The sequence below is a fragment of the Gymnoscopelus microlampas genome, assembly GCF_963454915.1.
Source record: "Gymnoscopelus microlampas genome assembly, chromosome: 2".
In the NCBI taxonomy this organism is placed as follows: Eukaryota; Metazoa; Chordata; class Actinopteri; order Myctophiformes; family Myctophidae; genus Gymnoscopelus; species Gymnoscopelus microlampas.
This window is the reverse complement of record NC_139939.1, coordinates 48483625-48502111: the sequence shown is the minus strand read 5'-3', so window position 1 is coordinate 48502111 and position 18487 is coordinate 48483625. Positions and strand designations below refer to the sequence as shown.

The 18487-nt window shown below is 45.4% G+C and overlaps 1 protein-coding gene across 1 annotated transcript in view; it reads left to right on the top strand.

Annotated features, from left to right (window-relative positions):
- Positions 1-18487, top strand: part of fat1a (FAT atypical cadherin 1a) — a gene marked incomplete at its 5' end in the record, with an annotated part of 89057 nt that overhangs the window by 58859 nt on the left and 11711 nt on the right. Inside the window, 9 exons of the mRNA XM_084071768.1 lie at positions 1885-2022; positions 2955-3098; positions 6514-6711; positions 8958-9584; positions 11574-11796; positions 12666-12797; positions 13258-13415; positions 15875-16370; positions 18221-18374. Coding sequence (XP_083927894.1) covers positions 1885-2022; positions 2955-3098; positions 6514-6711; positions 8958-9584; positions 11574-11796; positions 12666-12797; positions 13258-13415; positions 15875-16370; positions 18221-18374 — 2270 coding nt within the window. The remainder of the gene's footprint in view (positions 1-1884; positions 2023-2954; positions 3099-6513; positions 6712-8957; positions 9585-11573; positions 11797-12665; positions 12798-13257; positions 13416-15874; positions 16371-18220; positions 18375-18487) is intronic.

Genomic DNA, 18487 nt, shown 5'->3' with positions numbered 1-18487 from the left:
GATCTACAAGCTCACAACGCGTCGCATCGCGACGCGTTGTGAGCTTGTAGATCTGCTATTTTCAAATATTTAATACTTTTACTTTTGGTACTTCAAGTACATTTTTATGCCTATACTTTTGTACTTTTACTCAAGTATTTTTTTTATTTTGAACTTTTACTTGTAACAGAGTATTTTTATATTGCAGTATTGGTACTTTTACTTAAGTAAAGAATTTGAGTACTTTTTCCACCACTGCCCATAACTACGAGTAAATGGAACCAAATGGACCCTGTAAGGGGCTTACACAAGTCTGTAACTCTTGGAGTTACAGACTTGTAACCCCAGTTTGAGAACCAGTGCAATAGAAGACATAGTCTGTATTATGCGCTTGCTATTGCTATGAAGTACACGTAGACTAGGCACAAGGCCTAATAGGTCTAATTCTGCTTTAGAAGTGACTCGGTGAGCACTGTTCCATTTGTATCGCTCTGGAGTGTCGTGTCTGCTAAACGTCTCTAAAATGTAAACTGTTCTATTTAAGCCCATTTCAGACCAAAGGTTTGTGACGTGACAAAACCACTTTAACTCCAATTTATACTTTGACGTTTGTATGGCGGTACAAAAAGCGCAGCGTTCTGAAATACCACTTACTGTCTCTTAGTCATTATCCATTTCTACGTGCTCTCCTCTGCCTTATGGACACACGCACATACACACAGACACGCGCACGCACACACACACACACACACACACACACACACACACACACACACACACACACACACACACACACACACGTACACACACACACGTACACACACACACACACACACACACACACGCATAATTACATGCAGGCTGTTTAATTAAATAATTCAGATGAAATGGTTGAACCCTCATCCTGGATAAGGAGGGATTTGTCCTCTCCTCCTGCGAGCTCCATCCTCACCGTGTCTCCTCTCCTCCTGGCCCCCTGGCTTCCTGCCTCCTCACACACACACACACACACACACACACACACACACACACACACACACACACACACACACACACACACACACACACACACGCACACACACAGAATACACACATGCACTTTCCCTTATGGCCATTTATCAGCACCGCGTCTAATCGCTCTGAATATAAATTATCCGGCAGAAAATTAGATTTTAATACCTGTCATTGTCTCCTACGAGTAAATCTCTGCTGTCTGGTGATTTCCCCGGGGCTTACCCGTCCAGTGTGTCGGGCCTATAGCGGCCAAGGTGTGCATGTGTGTGCAGTTAAATGTTTATATGTGTCTGTTTGGCTGGCAAGTAAGCAGTGATGGAAAGTAACTACCGTTGGTTGCTACTGAGATTGGCACGTTTATCTCACAAATCATGCAAGTCACGTATGACTTATAAGTACCATTACTTGAGTACTGTACTTTACTTGAGTATTTGTATTTTTAGCGGTGCCAACCACTCTATATCTGACTTTGTCTGTGTGTCCGGGTGTCCGTGTGTCTGTCCGGGTGTGTGTCTGTCCCATAAACAAATATTGATGACAACATCAATACCGGGCTCATCAAAGGCACCGCTTCCTTCACACTGGGTGTGATTATTTGGATACTTCTGACATTTCAAGACAAATATTGTACTTTTGACTGTTTCTAGTAAGGGAAAAAGTACATTATGATTATGAATTAACCACTTAAGCCCTGTTTCAAATATAGTGAAAATAGCTTTGCGATGAGACACGTTATATGAGCTTGTAGATCTGCTATTTTCACTATTATTCATACTTCTTTGAAAATGTCTGGAAAATCGTTGCATTTAGAAGGGAAATGTCAAAATGTCAATACAGCAATGCATTGACAGAAATATAATACTTAATATTGAGGCTTTTTGTGTGTTCTAGGTCATGGCGGAGGATGCAGATGGGCCGTCCTACAGCCATGTGCGGTACTCCATAGTGGACGGTAACCAGGGGACGCCCTTCACGATCGACCCAATCAGAGGAGAGCTGAGAGTGGCCCGCCAGCTGGACAGAGAGAGGGTGAGAGACGCACAAATATGCACTGTCCACGTTCTCCACACAATCCAATCACACACACATTTTGTATTACTATACTTGTGAGGACATCGACATTTTAGGACAGCGATTTTACGAATGACATTTTTTAATACATTTTGACGTTTTTAACCGTAAACCTAGAGCCGAAAAATAGCAGACCTGCTATCGGCTATTTTTTCCGTACATTGGAACGCAACAAATACGTATAATTCATGTTTAACTCTGATTCCAACCCCCTAAATCTGTCCTCTAAATCAGTGGTTCTCAAACTTTTTCATGTCAAGGACCCCCAAATTGACACTTATTAGCCTGCGGACCCCCATTTCAAAAGATATGCCAGGGACCCCCATAAGAGAAGATTTTTTACGGCTCTAGCAGTGATTCTCATTCAACCATTTTAATTTCAAGGACCCCCAGTTTGACATGCATTAGGGCTACAGACCCCCATTTAATGGCATTTCTATCACTTGGACCGCAATTTATATTGTAAAATCAATGTCAATGTAACAAATGGACCCTAACGGGTCCATTTGTTACATTTGTACACTCTCAGAGTTACAGACCCATAAGGGTCCATTTGGTGCCTAATCTATCATTTAGCTGGGGACCCCCTGGAACTCCCTCAAGGACCCCTGGGGGTCCCCGGACCAACCCCCGGAACAAACTTCCTCACAATGTCTATTTCTCAAATTCTACTATACTTGTGGGAACATTTGGTCTTCACTAGTATAGTAACACACACACACACACACACACACACACACACACACACACACACACACACACACACACACACACACACACACACACACACACACACACACACACACACACACACACACGCACACACACCACCACGTTGTTGTTATCAGTGAATGACAGTGAATGAATGCTAATGCTCTCCTCTGCTCCAGACATCGGGCTACACTCTGACGGTCGTGGCGTCAGACAACGGCGTGCCGGCGCGCTCCGGCAGCGCTGCGGTCAACGTGGACGTGTCGGACGTCAACGACAACCCCCCGCTGTTCTCCCAGGCCAACTACAGCCTCATCATCCAGGTACAGGACAGGTGGTGTGTGTGTGTGTGGGGGGCGGGGGGTTCTGGGGGAGTGCTCGACAGATATGTGTTTTTCAGTGGCTGATGCTGACATTTTGATTAACACATCCACTGCCAGGCCCGTAGTCCTACGGGCCGTTAAATCCAACCGTTAACTGCCGTTCCCGTAGTCCTACGGGGCGGGTGTTTTCCCATGTTAAATCGTGCAGGTGCAGATTCCGGATTTTTTTTGCACTTCCGGTCTCGAAGTGGGCGGACCGGAAACGAAATAATACTGTTTCCGGTTTTTCTCCCGCCTCCGTTTCCTGTCTAGCGGTCAACTTTGGACGCCATTATCTCTGGCTTGTTGTTTTTCTCACCGCATCCACCATTTTAGCGTTTTCCTCTCGTTCTCCAGAATGCAGTGTCGGATCGCCGCACGGTTTTCAGCGTTTTGTTCGGTCGGGTCCCGTGTTTGTGTCGAACCAAATGAACGCGGATTTTAAACGGATTTAGCGGGGCCTATGACGGAATCAAAAAAACAAAAAAGGTAAGAAATTGCTTGGCACTACGATGGACGTTCTGAGATTAGCCGATGGCAGTCAATGTGTTAATAGAATAATGTATGTTTAAAAATATGTATATATTGTTTTAACACATCGGGTGCCAAACACGGTCTGAACCGTGTGTTTACATAGTGGCGGTTCCGAAGCTTCGGTGCCGAACACGGTCTGAACCGTGATTTCAGTCTTTTTGATTTTTTTGTTTTTCTCCGCGCGGGCGGGGCTAGAGCAGCTCTGGGAGCACCCATTGTAATCCTGCGAAGGAAGTGCCAGATCGCTCACCGGAAACACATTTTTTTCCCCCATCCGCTTCCTGTCTATTTCCTACTTTGAAACGCCTATATCTCCGAATCTGTTTCCTGTGGGGAAAAACGGTCATGCGCGATCCCCCCCCCGTTGTAACCCGCGAGGGGAATGTTATGGTTCCAGGCAGTAGCCAGGCTCATGGCAGAACATGAATCGATGCTTTTTTTTGCGTGGATTTGCTTGTAACGCACGCGGAAACGTTAAACAGCAAAGCGCAGTCAATGGGGAGAATGCTGGCACCCACGGTAAGTTGTTATGAAAAAATGCTGAAGGTCCTGGGTTCGATTCCCGCCGGGGACGCTGTGGGCACTGGGGGCGTGTCTTCTCCTCCGCGTCATCAGCGCCCATACCCTAGGTGGGGGTTGGCGAAAGGGCCTACTCTGTGTGGAGTTTGCATGTTCTCCCCGTGTCTCCTAGGGTAGTTAATACCCTCACAAAAACATGTAGTAATCCTGGTTACTATACTGCCTCCCCCTGGTCAGCCGGGGCGCCTGATGGAGGGGAAAGGAACTGGTTGGAATAACGTGTTCCTTCCACGCGCTACGTCCAACCAGGGAAACTCTCTCCTGTCGGGTGACAAGAAGGTCAGTTGGCTCTCATGCATTGAAGGAGGCATGAGCTCGGCCCTGGCCTCCCTAGGCTGGTGGGGGGAGTGTAGTGCCCAGGATCACTTAGCAAATTGGCACCGGGTGAAAAAAGGGTTACAAAATCGCGGGACAAAAATTATAGTAAAAAAAAAAGAAAAAATGCTGGCACCCGATTTGTTAATTATGTACATATCAATTAATCAATTAAGCCAATTAAGCGTTATTTAAATGTTCATTGTACGATGGTGTCTTGCAAAAATAGTGAAAATAGCTAGCTGATCTACAAGCTCACGAAGCATCGCGACGCGTTGATAGATCTGCTATTTTCACTATTTAAAAAAGAGTAATGGCAATAAACAGCGTTTACACTTTCAGCCTATAATCACATGCCCAAAATAGGGATCGATTATTAATCAATTAATTTGTTAAATTATCAACAAAAAAAATTCCCCTCGGCCGTACTGGCCAATGGGACGTGGGACAGGGCTGATAAGAGAGGACTGGAGGTGGATGTAGAGGAGAGTGGAGGTGGAGAGCGTTGATAAGAGGGTGAAAATTAGGTAGACGGAGAGAGAGAGAGAGAGAGAGGAGGGGTGGGGGATAGGGATAATAATGGATGCTCACAGGGAGAGAGAAAGAGAGAGAGAGATTGTGTGTGGGGCGATTATGGAAGACTGCACCCCTGGAATGTAAAGAGGGATAAGCAGAGGAATAGAATAAGAGGGAGAGTGCCAGGGAAAGAAAGAAAGAAAGACAGGCAGGTGGAATTAAAGACAGAGGCTGAATCTTAAGTATTGGAATGCAGATAAGAGACAGACAGATGGATGGCTTCATGGACAGATGGATAGATGGAGGGGGGGGAGGGAGGGAGGGAGGGAGGGAGGGAGGGGGGATGGGACAGCCTTGAAGGTAAGGGTGCGTGAAAGATAGCGAGGAGCGAACGCAAGCAGCCGATGCGACACATGCCTATCTGAGCTGTTTGGAAGATTGGAAAGAAGGACAGAATGAAAAGGGCGGGGGGGGCGGGGCAGGGGGGATGAGAGCGCGTGATGCTTTTTTTTTGTTTGTTTGCTTCGAACAAAGTGAAAAAGTAATTTAGCGAATGACTCGGGTGAAACACTTTTTTCTGTTTTGATCCGTCTGATGTTACCCATCATCACAGAGGCATTAAGGAAAGCTTCTTTTGGTCTAAAAAGACCCACCCTACAATTTTAGATAGTAGACAGGCAGTTAACTGTGAAGGAAAAAAATGTCATCGCGACCTCCCGTTCTCTTGTTATACCCAGTTGAAAATAGCATGTTTTTCGCCAAAAAATACTTAGTAAAACACAGGAGCAGAGGTACAGAATATTTCCCAAATACTTTAACCAGGAAGTGAATGAAGCAGTAAATCTTTGGATCGCGTTTCCTGCTTCTGTGTGAAAAAAAAGAAAGAGACATTTTGGCACAGTGGGCACTCGATTTACAGCCGTCAAAAGACGTCATTGGCAGTGAATGATTTAAGGACGGGCAAAGGGGGGGGGGGGGGGGGGTAAAAAGGCCTTGACTCGAGTCAACCAGAATACAACCGGGGACGTCCCTATCATGCAGTCGACACACTATCCAGTCACCGACTGCGTGGAAATTGGGAATACTTTGTACACTTTTGTACACTCTCAGAGTTAAATTAACATTGATTTTACAATATGAATTGGAGTCCCAGAGATAGAAATGCCATTAAATGGGGGTCTGTAGCCCTAATTCATGTCAAACTGGGGGTCCTTGAAATTAAAATGGTTGAAATCACTGCTAGAGAGCCGTAAAAATCTTCTATTATGGGGGTCCCCGGCTTATCTTTTCAAATGGGGGTCCGCTGGCTAATAAGTGTCTATTTGGGGGTCCTTGACATGAAAAACTTTGAGAACCACTGCCTTACTACAACCCGTTGGTGAAGTGACTCCGTTATGAAAACTCTGGTCTCTCTCTCTTCTCCTCCAAACAGGAGAACCGACCACAGGGCACCGGCGTGCTCCAGCTCAGCGTGAGCGACCGGGACGCCACGCACAACGGACCCCCCTTCTCCTTCAGCATCGTGGACGGCAACGAGGGCGACGCCTTCCAGATCAGCCCGCAGGGCGAGCTGCTGGCCGTGGGCGTCCTGAACAGGAAGAGGAAAGAGAACTACCTCCTGCAAGCTCAGGTAAGAAGACGACCGATCAGAGGCCAAGATTCTCTCAACATCGATTTAACTGTCGAGGCGCGGCAGACACGGTTGGCTCAGTCTCTCTCTTCCCCCCAATGTCATTCTTTCAATCTCTCCATCTGTGCATCTATCTCTATCTCTCTCTCTCTCTCTCTCTCTCTCTACGTGGATCAGCTTCTCCTCTCACACACGTTCACCCCGTCACTTCTACACTACTCAAAAGCCTCTCAATCTTTCCCCTGTGTTGTCAAGTCAACACTTCAACTCTCTCTCGCTCTCTCTCTCTCTCTCTCTCTCCGTTCCCTCCTTCATCTCTTCGTGCCTCCTCATCTCCATATCAAACGTCCCTCCCACCTCAGTGATTCGCCTTGATAAATAGAAGAAGTAAGACGGATGAATGGGTGTCTTTTAAAAAAAACCTGCGACCCTCTGGCAGGTTCAGAAAACACCCAATGGGAGGCATTCTCTTTGAGCGGCGGCCATCCTGCGCGTTGACAGATGGTGAACTGTCCCCGCTGAGGAGAGAACAGAGAGAAAGGAGTGGGTAGAAAGGATGGGAAATAAATAGCACAATTTTATTTCTTTTCCCTCACAAGGTGCACACATCGTTTTGTGTCAGCGTGGGTTTTTTATGTACCGTTGCTGTCGGGTAGAAACCTCTCATCTCCATATTTTAACTTGGGCTTTTAAGTCTTTATTGATAGGATAGTAGGCTGACAGGAAATGGGGAGAGACATGCAGCAAAGGCCGTCGGGATCGGGAATCGAACCCGCGACATGGATTACCAGCCTAGGTGCCCAGACGGTTGCGCTAACCGTCCGGACCACCTTGTTGTGTTTTAATGCCCTGTTTTATCATACTACAGTCTCACACAAAAGCATCGAAAGTAGCAGATATACAAGCTCCTTCGCGACGGGTTTTGAACTTGTAGATCTGCTGCTTTTGCTATTTTTTTTATTTGAATCCTGAAATACCCCCCCCCCCCCTCCCCCTCCAGGACCCCACTTTGAGAACCAATGGTTTCTATGTTTCCACTGTAGTAGACATACACACAGTAGGTGCTACCAGCTGAGGTGCTTTTGGTACAAGAGAATGAAAAGGCTGCAGTGCCCTCTGGAGGAAGGGACGTGCTATAACAGCAGATCATTTACACCTAGGGCTGCAACTATTGATCATTTTCTTAAGAGTTGAATCAAATAATCGAGAAGTACTTTTTGGGATAATTTCTTTTTTTTTTTAATCAACAAATTGACGATTACTTTTTTTAAACAATGACTCAATTAGTCTGATTAACGACTTACTTCCTATTTTGACTTGAGTTTGATTACCCATGGTTTTTGATTGATTGAAATTTTTATTAGGCAAAAGAATGTAAAACAACACAGTTACATTTATAATGCTTTTGTCTAAAAGGTCCGGCCAAAAAAGTCCTTGCGGGCTTGTTTCTGTTGGGGTCCTTGCATTAATTTCATAGACATATATAGTAACAACCAAACAGTTCAAAAATCAACATGAGAATACAGAGGAAAAAAAATATATACCATTATGTACAAAAAAGGCATGAAAAAAAAAAAATATATATACAAAAAAAGCATTAGAAAATAAAATAAAAAGTATGTACAAACAAAAGAGGGGAGGGGGGGGGTCGTCTGTCTACAGGGAAACTGGTACTAGCTCCTCTTTAGGCCTCCAGAAAGATGAGTTTATAGGGCTGTTTTGAATGAGCCCAGCGAACTGCATTTTTTGAGGGATGGGGTTAGACTATTCCATTCCTTGGTGGCTGTGCTATAGAAGGAGAATTTGCCCATGTTTGTTTTATGGGTGGGTGTTACCAGATTGTTGTTTACGCTCCCTCTAGTTTTTTGACTGTGGGTGTCACTAACTTTCTCGAGGTACTTATACAGATATGCGGGTATAGGGGGCATTTCGAGCAAATCTGCATTTACAATTTTGAAGACCAGTCCCATTTTTAGTTGTATAACCCTGTCTTCCACCCTGAGCCAGCCTAGGCTGGCAAAGTGAGTGGGAGAGAGGTGGGTCATGGGCCCCAGTCCGAGAAGTAGTCGAATCAGTTTGTTTTGGGAGGTTTGAAGCTTAGTCTTCAGTGACACTGAGGTGTTGGAGTACCAAGAGGAGCTAGCATAGTCAAAAAGGGGCTGAATCGGGGCCCCTGAGAGGGTCCTGAGTGGTCACACAGAACTCACCCTCCCCTCCCCTCCCTCTCTCCTCTCTCTCCTGTCCAGGTGTCAGACAGCGGCAAACCTCAGCTCCTCTCCACGGCCTTCATCGGCGTCCGCATCATCGAGGAGAGCGTGTACCCGCCGGCCATCCTGCCCCTGGACATCTTCGTGTCCACCGCCGGCGACGAGTACCCGGGAGGGGTCCTGGGCAAGATCCACGCCACCGACCAGGACGTCTACGACACCCTGACCTACAGCCTGGCCCCCTCCTCCTCTTCGTCCTCCTCCTCCTCCTCTTCGTCCTCCTCCGCGGACGGCAGCGACGTCCTGTTCGAGGTGTCGGCGTCCGACGGCAAGTTGATCGCCCTGCGGCCGCTGGACGTGGGCCACTACCCTCTGAACGTGACGGTGACGGACGGGCGCTTCACGGCGGCGGCCGACGTCACGGTGCACGTGAGGCAGGTGACGCGCACGGCGCTGGACAACTCCATCGCCGTGCGCTTCGCCGGCATCGCCCCCGAGGAGTTCGTGGGCGACTACTGGAGGAACTTCCAGCGCGCGCTCAGGAACATCGCCGGCGTGAGGAGGAGCGAGGTGCAGCTGGTCAGCCTGCAGCCCTCTGAGCTGGGGGGCGACCTGGACGTCCTGTTGACCCTGGAGAGGTCCGGCGGACCCTACCAGCCCCAGGAGGTGAGAGAGATGGACCCCCCCCCCGGGCATGCTCGCTCACTCACTCACTCACTCACTCACTCACTCACTCACTCACTCACTCACTCACTCACTCTATAGAGCACCGAAGTCTGACGTAATTTACACATCCTTCCTGGGTCGCGTTTTTTCCCCCCGTTCTGAATTCCCATAGACGTGTTTAAAGGACAACTTTAGTTTTTTACAACCAAGGTTTATGTTTTAGATTGTAATTAAAGTAATTCAAATATGAGTGTTAACAATTTTAAATTTACTGCTTTCTATAGTTTTAGCAATTTTCGCGATCTTGTTTACAGTGGGCGGGGGCATTCTGTCCGGTGGCTAAATATGTCTTTTTTTACACAATAACCTGGCGTTTTCTTTATTATGATTTACAGTAGCTCTTCTAGACCCCAATAACTCACATCTGGCCATCAAAGACCACAGGACCTTTTTTATTGTGTAAAAAAGGCATATTTAGCCACCGGACAGAATGCCCCCGCCCACTGTAAAAAATATCGCGAAAATTGCCAAAACTATAGAAAGCAGTAAATGAAAAATAAAATAACACTCATCTTTTATTTACTTTAATTACAAGCTAAAATATAAACCTTGGTTGTAAAAAAACAAAGTTGTCCTTTAATATCGCGTCAAATAAGAACTGTGTTCCAAAAATAAACAAATGATACCGGCGGTTTGACTCTTATGGATATGAAGCATCAACTGACGGTGAGAAAACGCTAATGTTACTTCCACCGAATTAGTTACATTTTCGCCAGAAACAGACTGTATCAAATATGAGTGACTGACTAGCATAAACGATACAGAGCCACCTCCCTGACAATATGGCCGAGACAGTTTGTTTATTTTTGGACCACAATTCTTATATGAGACGATTCTAAGATGACCCAATGTTATTCTCCATAGAGAAATTACCTTCGCGACCCAGGGGATGAACGAGTGACGTCAGAACTTTTGTACTCTATTCACTACTTAGGCATTAAGCATACGCTCTTATCCAGAGTGACTTACAACAGTGGTTCTCAAACCTTTTCATGTCAAGGACCACCAAATTGATGTGCACTTGATGGGCCGCAGAAACCCATCTGAGAATATTTTGTGCCAGGGAAATAAATAAATTGACGTACTTGGATCAATGGAATTGACGTAATGCAATTTGTTCCTATTTATTGGTCTCACAAAGATTATTTTTTAAAACTCCGTCCACGTCTTGCTTTCTAGACGGCAACACTTTTATGCATGTCATCTTCACCCCTCCCCTTCTGTTTGGTGGTTGATTCTCTAAATTATTTCTTCATCGGCGGCCTCAGGTTGCGAGTTGAACACCTGTTAGGTGTCATCCGAACAGATGGCGCTTGCGTTCCAGAAGAGAAGCTCTTATTAGCTTGTTTACTGCAACCTTCCCAGTTTCATTTGATCATCAGAAGAATCTGAACCGTGTGTTTGATTAGGGTAGACACACAGCACGCATACAGTACATACTGACAAACATGTGCTACTCCCACACACACACACACACACACACACACACACACACACACACACACACACACACACACCAGTTAATTTAAGATTATTCTATCGATTACTTTTTCGTTTTATCAAATCTAAAAGAACGTTTTTATAAATGATTCATTTTTTGGTGTATGTACTGTAACAACAAATCAACATGAAAATTGCCTGATTAAACTTTAAATAGCCGATCTACAAGCTTCCCAACGTATCGCATCACGAAGCGTAGTGAGCTTGTAGATCGGAGCACAATTGCAATATTTCCTTCTGATTATTTCGAAATGACCCTTGTTGGTAACACTTGCTATGCATCCCATGACTACGATGCATTATAAACATACTTATAATGTATTATAATCTGTATTATAACACTGTATAATTATATCGGTTTATCGATTATTTTTCATTCTTTTTTCGATTTAACTCATTAACCCCTACCGCCATCGGCTGCGTCTCCAGGTGGTGTTCCGCAAGCTGAACTCGTCGGCGGCCGTCATCGAGGAGATGACGGGCGTGCGCATCGTGCGCGTGGTGAAGAAGGTGTGCGCGGGCCTGGACTGTCCCCTGAGGTTCTGCGACGAGGTCATCAGCCTGGACCGGACCTCCATGTCCACCTACAGCACGGCCAGGCTCAGCTTCGTCACGCCCAGACACACGCGCCTCGCCACCTGCCAGTGCGAAGGTAAAGCGACCGTCGCACGTCATGCACAGACTCACTGTATTTACACCACAGACGCACACCACGCATGTTACACAACCCACACATGAACACAAACACAGTAGGCCAGGGGTCTTCAACGTTTTCAGGCCAAGGACCCCCTAGCTGAGAGAGAGATGAAGCAGGGACCCCCTCTATATTGTATAAAATTGTGTTTCAGATGAAAGTTTTTTTTTTTTTACTTAGTCTGCTCTTTTTTTCCCTCTACACCTATAGCCTCTTTGCCAAAAAATAGCCGATCTACAAGCTCTCAACGCCTCGCAGCGCGAGGCGTTGAGAGCTTGTAGATCGGCTATTTTTGGCTAATGTTCCCCTCAGAAAAGGAATTCTAAGGTTCAAGTGGTTAATGTAAAAAAAACTAAATCCTATCACACAAAGATTTGGCGGACCCCCTATAGTAGCTCTGAGGACCCCCTAGGGGTCCCGGACCCCCTGTTGAAGACCCCTGCAGTAGGCCCTAGATGGGACGTGTTGAGAGCTTGTAGAGCTGCTATTTTCACTACTTCTTGACATTTTTTTATTTGTTTTTATCTTTATGGAATTTCTTGTATTTATTTTTTGTATGTATGAAGTTCTTTTGAAAAGCATTTTTATTTCTGGAAATACATTTTATTATTACGTTTTTTTAAATATTTTGAAATAATTAAAACCAAATTGTAGGAAATTGGATATTTACTCGCGACCGATAAAAATATGTATACGTGACCCACAAATGAGTCCCGACCCAGTGTTTGGGAACCACTGCCCTAAGACACACATACATACACGCAAACTTTTACACTCGGCTTTGAACTTGTGTGTGTGTGTGTGTGTGTGTGTGTGTTTATCTGCAGGTGGTAAATGCCCCCAGCTCAACCTGCTGTGTGAGAGCAGCCCGTGTCCCGAGGGCATGGAGTGTGTGACCAACCTGCACGAAGCCACGTACCGCTGCGTGTGTCCGGAGGGCCGCAAGGGCAAGTGCTCCGGTGAGAGACCACACACACACGCACACACACACACACACACACACACACACACACCCACACACACACACACACACACACACACACACACACACACACACACACACACACACACACACGCGTAATGTGGGACACATTACTTTTCGTTGAAACCTTTTATCTCCATATTGTTTTTCAGTTTTTTTCATAAAGTAATGCCTTACTTGATCATACAACAGCGTCACACAAAAGTAGCAGATCTACAAGCTCAAAACGCGTCGCTTCGCGCCGCGTTTTGAGCTTGTAGATCTGCTACTTTTGTCATTTTGGAGTTTGAATCCTGAAAAAGCAACAGTTTTGGACATACTGTAACGAGAGACGTTTGATTAAATAAAAGTTGACATTATCATTTACTAAGCTCCTCTGGCATTACTATTGTCTAAATAACGTTGTCACCGCTGTTCTTCTTCTCTGTGTGTCACAGACGGTCACTCTCTGGCGTTCGGGGGGGCGGGCTACATACGCTACCGTCTGCTGGAGAACGAGAACAAGGAGGAGATGAAGCTGTCCCTGAGGCTCAGGACCTTCTCCAGCCACGCCACCGTCATGTACGCCAAGGGCACCGACTACAGCATACTGGAGGTATGGAGAGAGAGTGTGTGTGTGTGTGTGTGTGTGTGTGTGTGTGTGTGTGTGTGTGTGTGTGTGTGTGTGTGTGTGTGTGTGTGTGTGTGTGTGTGTGTGTGTGTGTGTGTGTGTGTGTGTGTGTGTGTGTGTGTGTGTGTGTGTGTGTGTGTGTGTGTGTGTGTCCATTGTGGGGACCATTTTACTGATCCTCACAAGAGAAATGGTTGTTTCGTGGTAAAAAAAAAAAACTTGGGGCATGGGCGGCTGGCGTAACGCTCCGGGCACCTAGTGTTGCGGGTTCGAATCCCGTTCCCGATGACGTTTGCTGCGTGTCACTCCCCATCTCTCTCTCTCCCCATTTCATGGCAGTCTACTGTATTCTATCAAATAAAGGCTTTTTGGGGAGTTAGGCTTGCAATTAGGAAGTGATTCAGGTTCGGGTTAGGAATTTAGAGGTTAGGTTCGTCGTGTGTGTGTGTGTGTGTGTGTGTGTGTGTGTGTGTGGGGGTGGGTGTGGGTGTGAGTGTGGGTGGGTGGTAGTCCCTCCCCCGTTCTGTTCCTATCTCCATTTTAGCTCATATTACTCCCATCATATCAGCCATGATAAGCACATACGGTACTGTAGTGCTGTAACTGTCCCACCAACTCTGATGGATGATGCATGTGCCTGTTCAAGAAAGCACTTTCACACGCGCGACTATGGGAATGCTGCGGTGGGCTGAATAACACACTACACAGTACACACACACACACACACACACACACACACACACACACACACACACACACACACACACACACACACACACACACACACACACACACACACACACAGGAGCTATTTCGGTGCTGGGAGGGGAGTGGAAAGCGCTTTCTCACACATTCCTGTCAGAGTTGGTCTGGTTAGGAGTCTGGGTGCCAGACTGCAGGGCCCGTAACTTGACTGGTTCAAAGGGTATTATGCTACATGTACAGTACAGTACATCTGTGGAGAAATGAGCCTTCATCATTATTTTTGCTGGATATTATTAGTGATCATGGATGTTAACCCTTTTAAGGCCTACGTTTTTATAATATCGTTGCTGTCGGGCAGAAACCTTTGTAGTATCTCCGTATTTCAACTTTTTATGTTTTTTTTGTTTGTAAATGAATGCCCTTGTTTGTAGATGAATGCCCTACTTCATCATACAATAGTGTTGCACAACATTTGTGAAAATAGCAGATCTACAAGCTCGGCTGTTTTCACTATTTTGAAATGTTTTTTTTTACAAAATGATTATAAAAAAGGAACGGTTTTGGACTTACAGGGTACAAGGTTTCCGTAGTAGAAAAGTATTGGTATCAAAATGTACTTAAAGTACCAAAAGTAGAAAGTAGTAGCTAGTAAAAGTAAAAGTACTGCAAATTAGAAATACTCCAGTAAAGTAAAACATACCTCAACATTTTACTTAAGTACAGTACTTGAGTAATTGTACTTAGTTACTTTACACCACTGCAACACAGTTACGGTGTATTGTCTGTTTTCAAAGATTACGTATGTGTTGACATGCTTCCATTCTACAACTAGTATCTGTGGAAAAGGAAACAAGTTGATATATCATCATGAGTAAAGATAGTTTACAGCCGTCTGCTGTTTTATTCAGAGGGATACACAGAGGATCCATTTGGTTTCCAGTTATACACTCTTGACTCTCATTGTTAAATTACCGCTGAGGCTTTTCTATTCTAAGAGAGCTAATGAAAAGCCAGGCTTGCCCTAATAGAATGGGCTTTATGATGACACCCATCCGGAGGACTGTGCACCGCACCGCGCACCATGCTGCTCCAGCAGTAATGATTTCAGGGTGAATTACTTCCTTCGTTCGATGCCTCTGCAGCACATGGCTGTGTGGGCATCAGCAGTAGGGTTTGTATTTGCATTGTAAGGCATTGTGTGTGTGTGTGTGTGTGTGAGTGTGACCATGACTCATGAAAATGAATTACTGGCTGCAGCGTTATTCACAGCCTCCCTTTTTCAGGATATAGAATCTGAAATTAGAGCCTTTTAGATTTAACCCATTGAGACCTGGGGCGATTCTTAAAAATGTTTTCTAAATCCTAACATTTTTTTGAAAAAAATAAAAAAAAAGTTTTTTCAAGATTCTTCAAAAATAGCAGATCTACAAGCTCATAGCGCGGCACTCGGTGCCGCGCTATGAGCTTGTAGATCTGCTATTTTTGAATAGCCAGAGACATCTAAAGTGACACAGATGCGTTCCAGGTCTTAATGGGTTAAGATATTCAAAGGGGCAGCGCACCCCAAAATGAAGCACAGATCTAAAAGCAAATGTGTTCACTTTAAAAAACAACAAACAAAAGTTTGAGAAGCACTGCACTACCTGGTCAGCTACTAGCTGTACTAGCGTGCCCCCCCCCCCGCCCCCCTCACAGCTGTACGTCTTATCTCTCCATATCCGTGTCCCCTCCACGTACAGATCGTGAACGGCCGTCTCCAGTACAAGTTCGACTGCGGCAGCGGGCCGGGCATCGTGTCGGTGCACAGCACGCAGGTCAACGACGGCGAGTGGCACACCGTCTCCCTGGAGGTGGACGGCAACTACGCCAAGCTGGTGCTGGACCGCGTGCACGCCGCCTCGGGCATGGCGCCGGGCACCCTGCGCACGCTCAACCTGGACAACAGCATCTACTTCGGCGGCCACGTGCGCCCGCAGCGCGACGGCGGCTCGTCGTCGGCCTCGTCGCGCCTGGGCCGCAGCCTGCCCGTCACCAACGGCCTGCGCGGCTGCCTGGAGGCCCTGGCGCTCAACGGGCAGGAGCTGCCGCTCAACACCCGCGCCCAGCGGAGCTACGCCGCGCTGGAGGAGGTGGTGGACGTGGCGCCCGGCTGCGCCCTCGCGCCGCTGCTGGCCGAGAGCTGCTCCAGCAACCCCTGCACCAACGGAGGAAGCTGCTCCTCTCTGCCCAACGGAGGTATGCCTCGTTGTTGTGTTTCCACCCGTTGTGTTCGTTTTGACAGCAAAAATGTTTTACTCAGTCTCAGTGGTGGAAAAAGTACTAAAAAACAAAAACAAACAATTGGAAATACTCCGGTAAAGTAAAAGTACCAAAAAATGGTACTAAAGTACAGTACTTGAGTAAATTTACTTAGTTACTTTACACCACTGGTTGTTTTAGTCGACAAAAAGGTATTTTGGTGGGCCAGGATGGAGTCGTAATGCCTGATTTGTACTTCATTGTACTTCATTGACTTGTCTTAGTTCTACTGGATCTCTTGTCCACTAGTCCCTCCCCTGACATTGTAGACCAGTTTTTATTTGTTGATGAAATTGTTGATTGATTGATTGAATATGACATGTAAACGGCACAATTACATTGATAATACTTTGTCTAAAAGGTCCGTCCAAAAAAGTCCTTGCGGTCTTGTTTCCATTGGGGTCCTTGGTATTCAATTCGTAAGTCAATACATTTAGTCATAGTTTTAGTTTAGTCATCAATAGTCATCATTTTTATTTAGTTTTCGTCAGTGAAAAAAGGTAGTTTTTCGTCATAGTTTTAGCCAAGGAAATGAACACTGTATTCCACTTTGGCATCCATTAGAGTCCGCTGTGTCCTAAAGTAGCCTCTTTTACGTCGTCTCTGAATTGCGTGAAGCAATAAGCCTACATTTTTTTCACACGTCTCGCCGTTTGCACAGTTCTTATTCGGTTGGAACACCAAATCATAATAATAATAATAAAGCTTTTATCCCAGTCCCAATATACGCTGCTGTTGCTCCATTGCTTTGTGACGGAAAGTGATTTACCACGGCATTTAGTGTGTTATTGCTTAAATGGGGTTTAACGAGATGAGGGTATCATTCAAAAATGCAATTATCCACACCCAGTTTAGTTCATTTAAATTAACCTCAAATTAATTTAAACAAAGACGATGTTGTTCTGAGAAGAAGCAAGTTTCCTAAACTTGAAGAACTTCAGATGACTCGTATAACAGTAGTGAGATCTTTGATCTGCTGTACTGTCATACCAGCAAACTGTAGAGCAGACAGCCGTTCTTTGCAACTGGCGTACGGCTCACGTTGGATTGAGAATCTGGACAATAAATGTACTCTGAAAAAAGTGAAATAGTTTTCAGATGAAAGGAAAGTGAAATCCCTTTTACTCGACAGCTCAATTCACCTTCTTACTGCTACTCTTTCATCTCGTTCCTCCACTTGAAACCAACAAAATGACTTGAATGATGTGAAGAAATCAGTGGTATAAAAAGTAACTAAGTACATTTACTCAAGTGCTGTACTTTTAGTTACACGTTACTTTGTAGATTTACAACTATTATCATTACAAAACATATATGAACCAATTAAGACCCGTTTTTATACATTGACTAATTGAAAAAAGCAGAGCTCGCGGCGCGTTGAGCTTGTACTGTTAGATCTGCTATTTTTGAAAGATTTTGAAGCCTTTTGATTACTTTTTACATGATGCCAATACCTTTTGTACTCTTACTCAAGTAACATTTTGAATACAGAGTATTTTCATAGTGTGGTATTACTACTTTTACTTTAACCACTTAAACCCCAGCATCTGTATTCTCGGAATACTTTCGCAGGAAAATACCTTGTCGATCGGCTATTTTCAGTGAAGATATTTAATGTAGAGCAAAAAACAGAAAATCCACTAGTATAGAACCCTAAGGGACTATGCTAGACACCGAATGGGGTTTATGTGGTTAAGTGAAAAAAATACTTTCTTCCACCACTGTAATTGCTTAGCGTTGAGTTCTGCCCTCATAAAAACCTCTTCTTCTCCCTCCTGTCCCTGCAGGTTACTTCTGTAAGTGTACGGCGTCCTTCATGGGCACCCACTGTGAGGTTGGCATCAGCCCCTGTGCCTCCAACCCCTGCCTGTACGGCGGCACCTGTTTACCCCGGGCAGACGACTTCTACTGCCAATGCAGAGGACAGTACTCAGGACAAAGGTATAGGCTATACCGTTTTTTTTTCCTTCTCCACCTGTATGTATACTCGTCACTAATATGCTGCTTTAATTTCATCCTATTTTATACTTTGTTTAATAACAGTGTCATGCTAA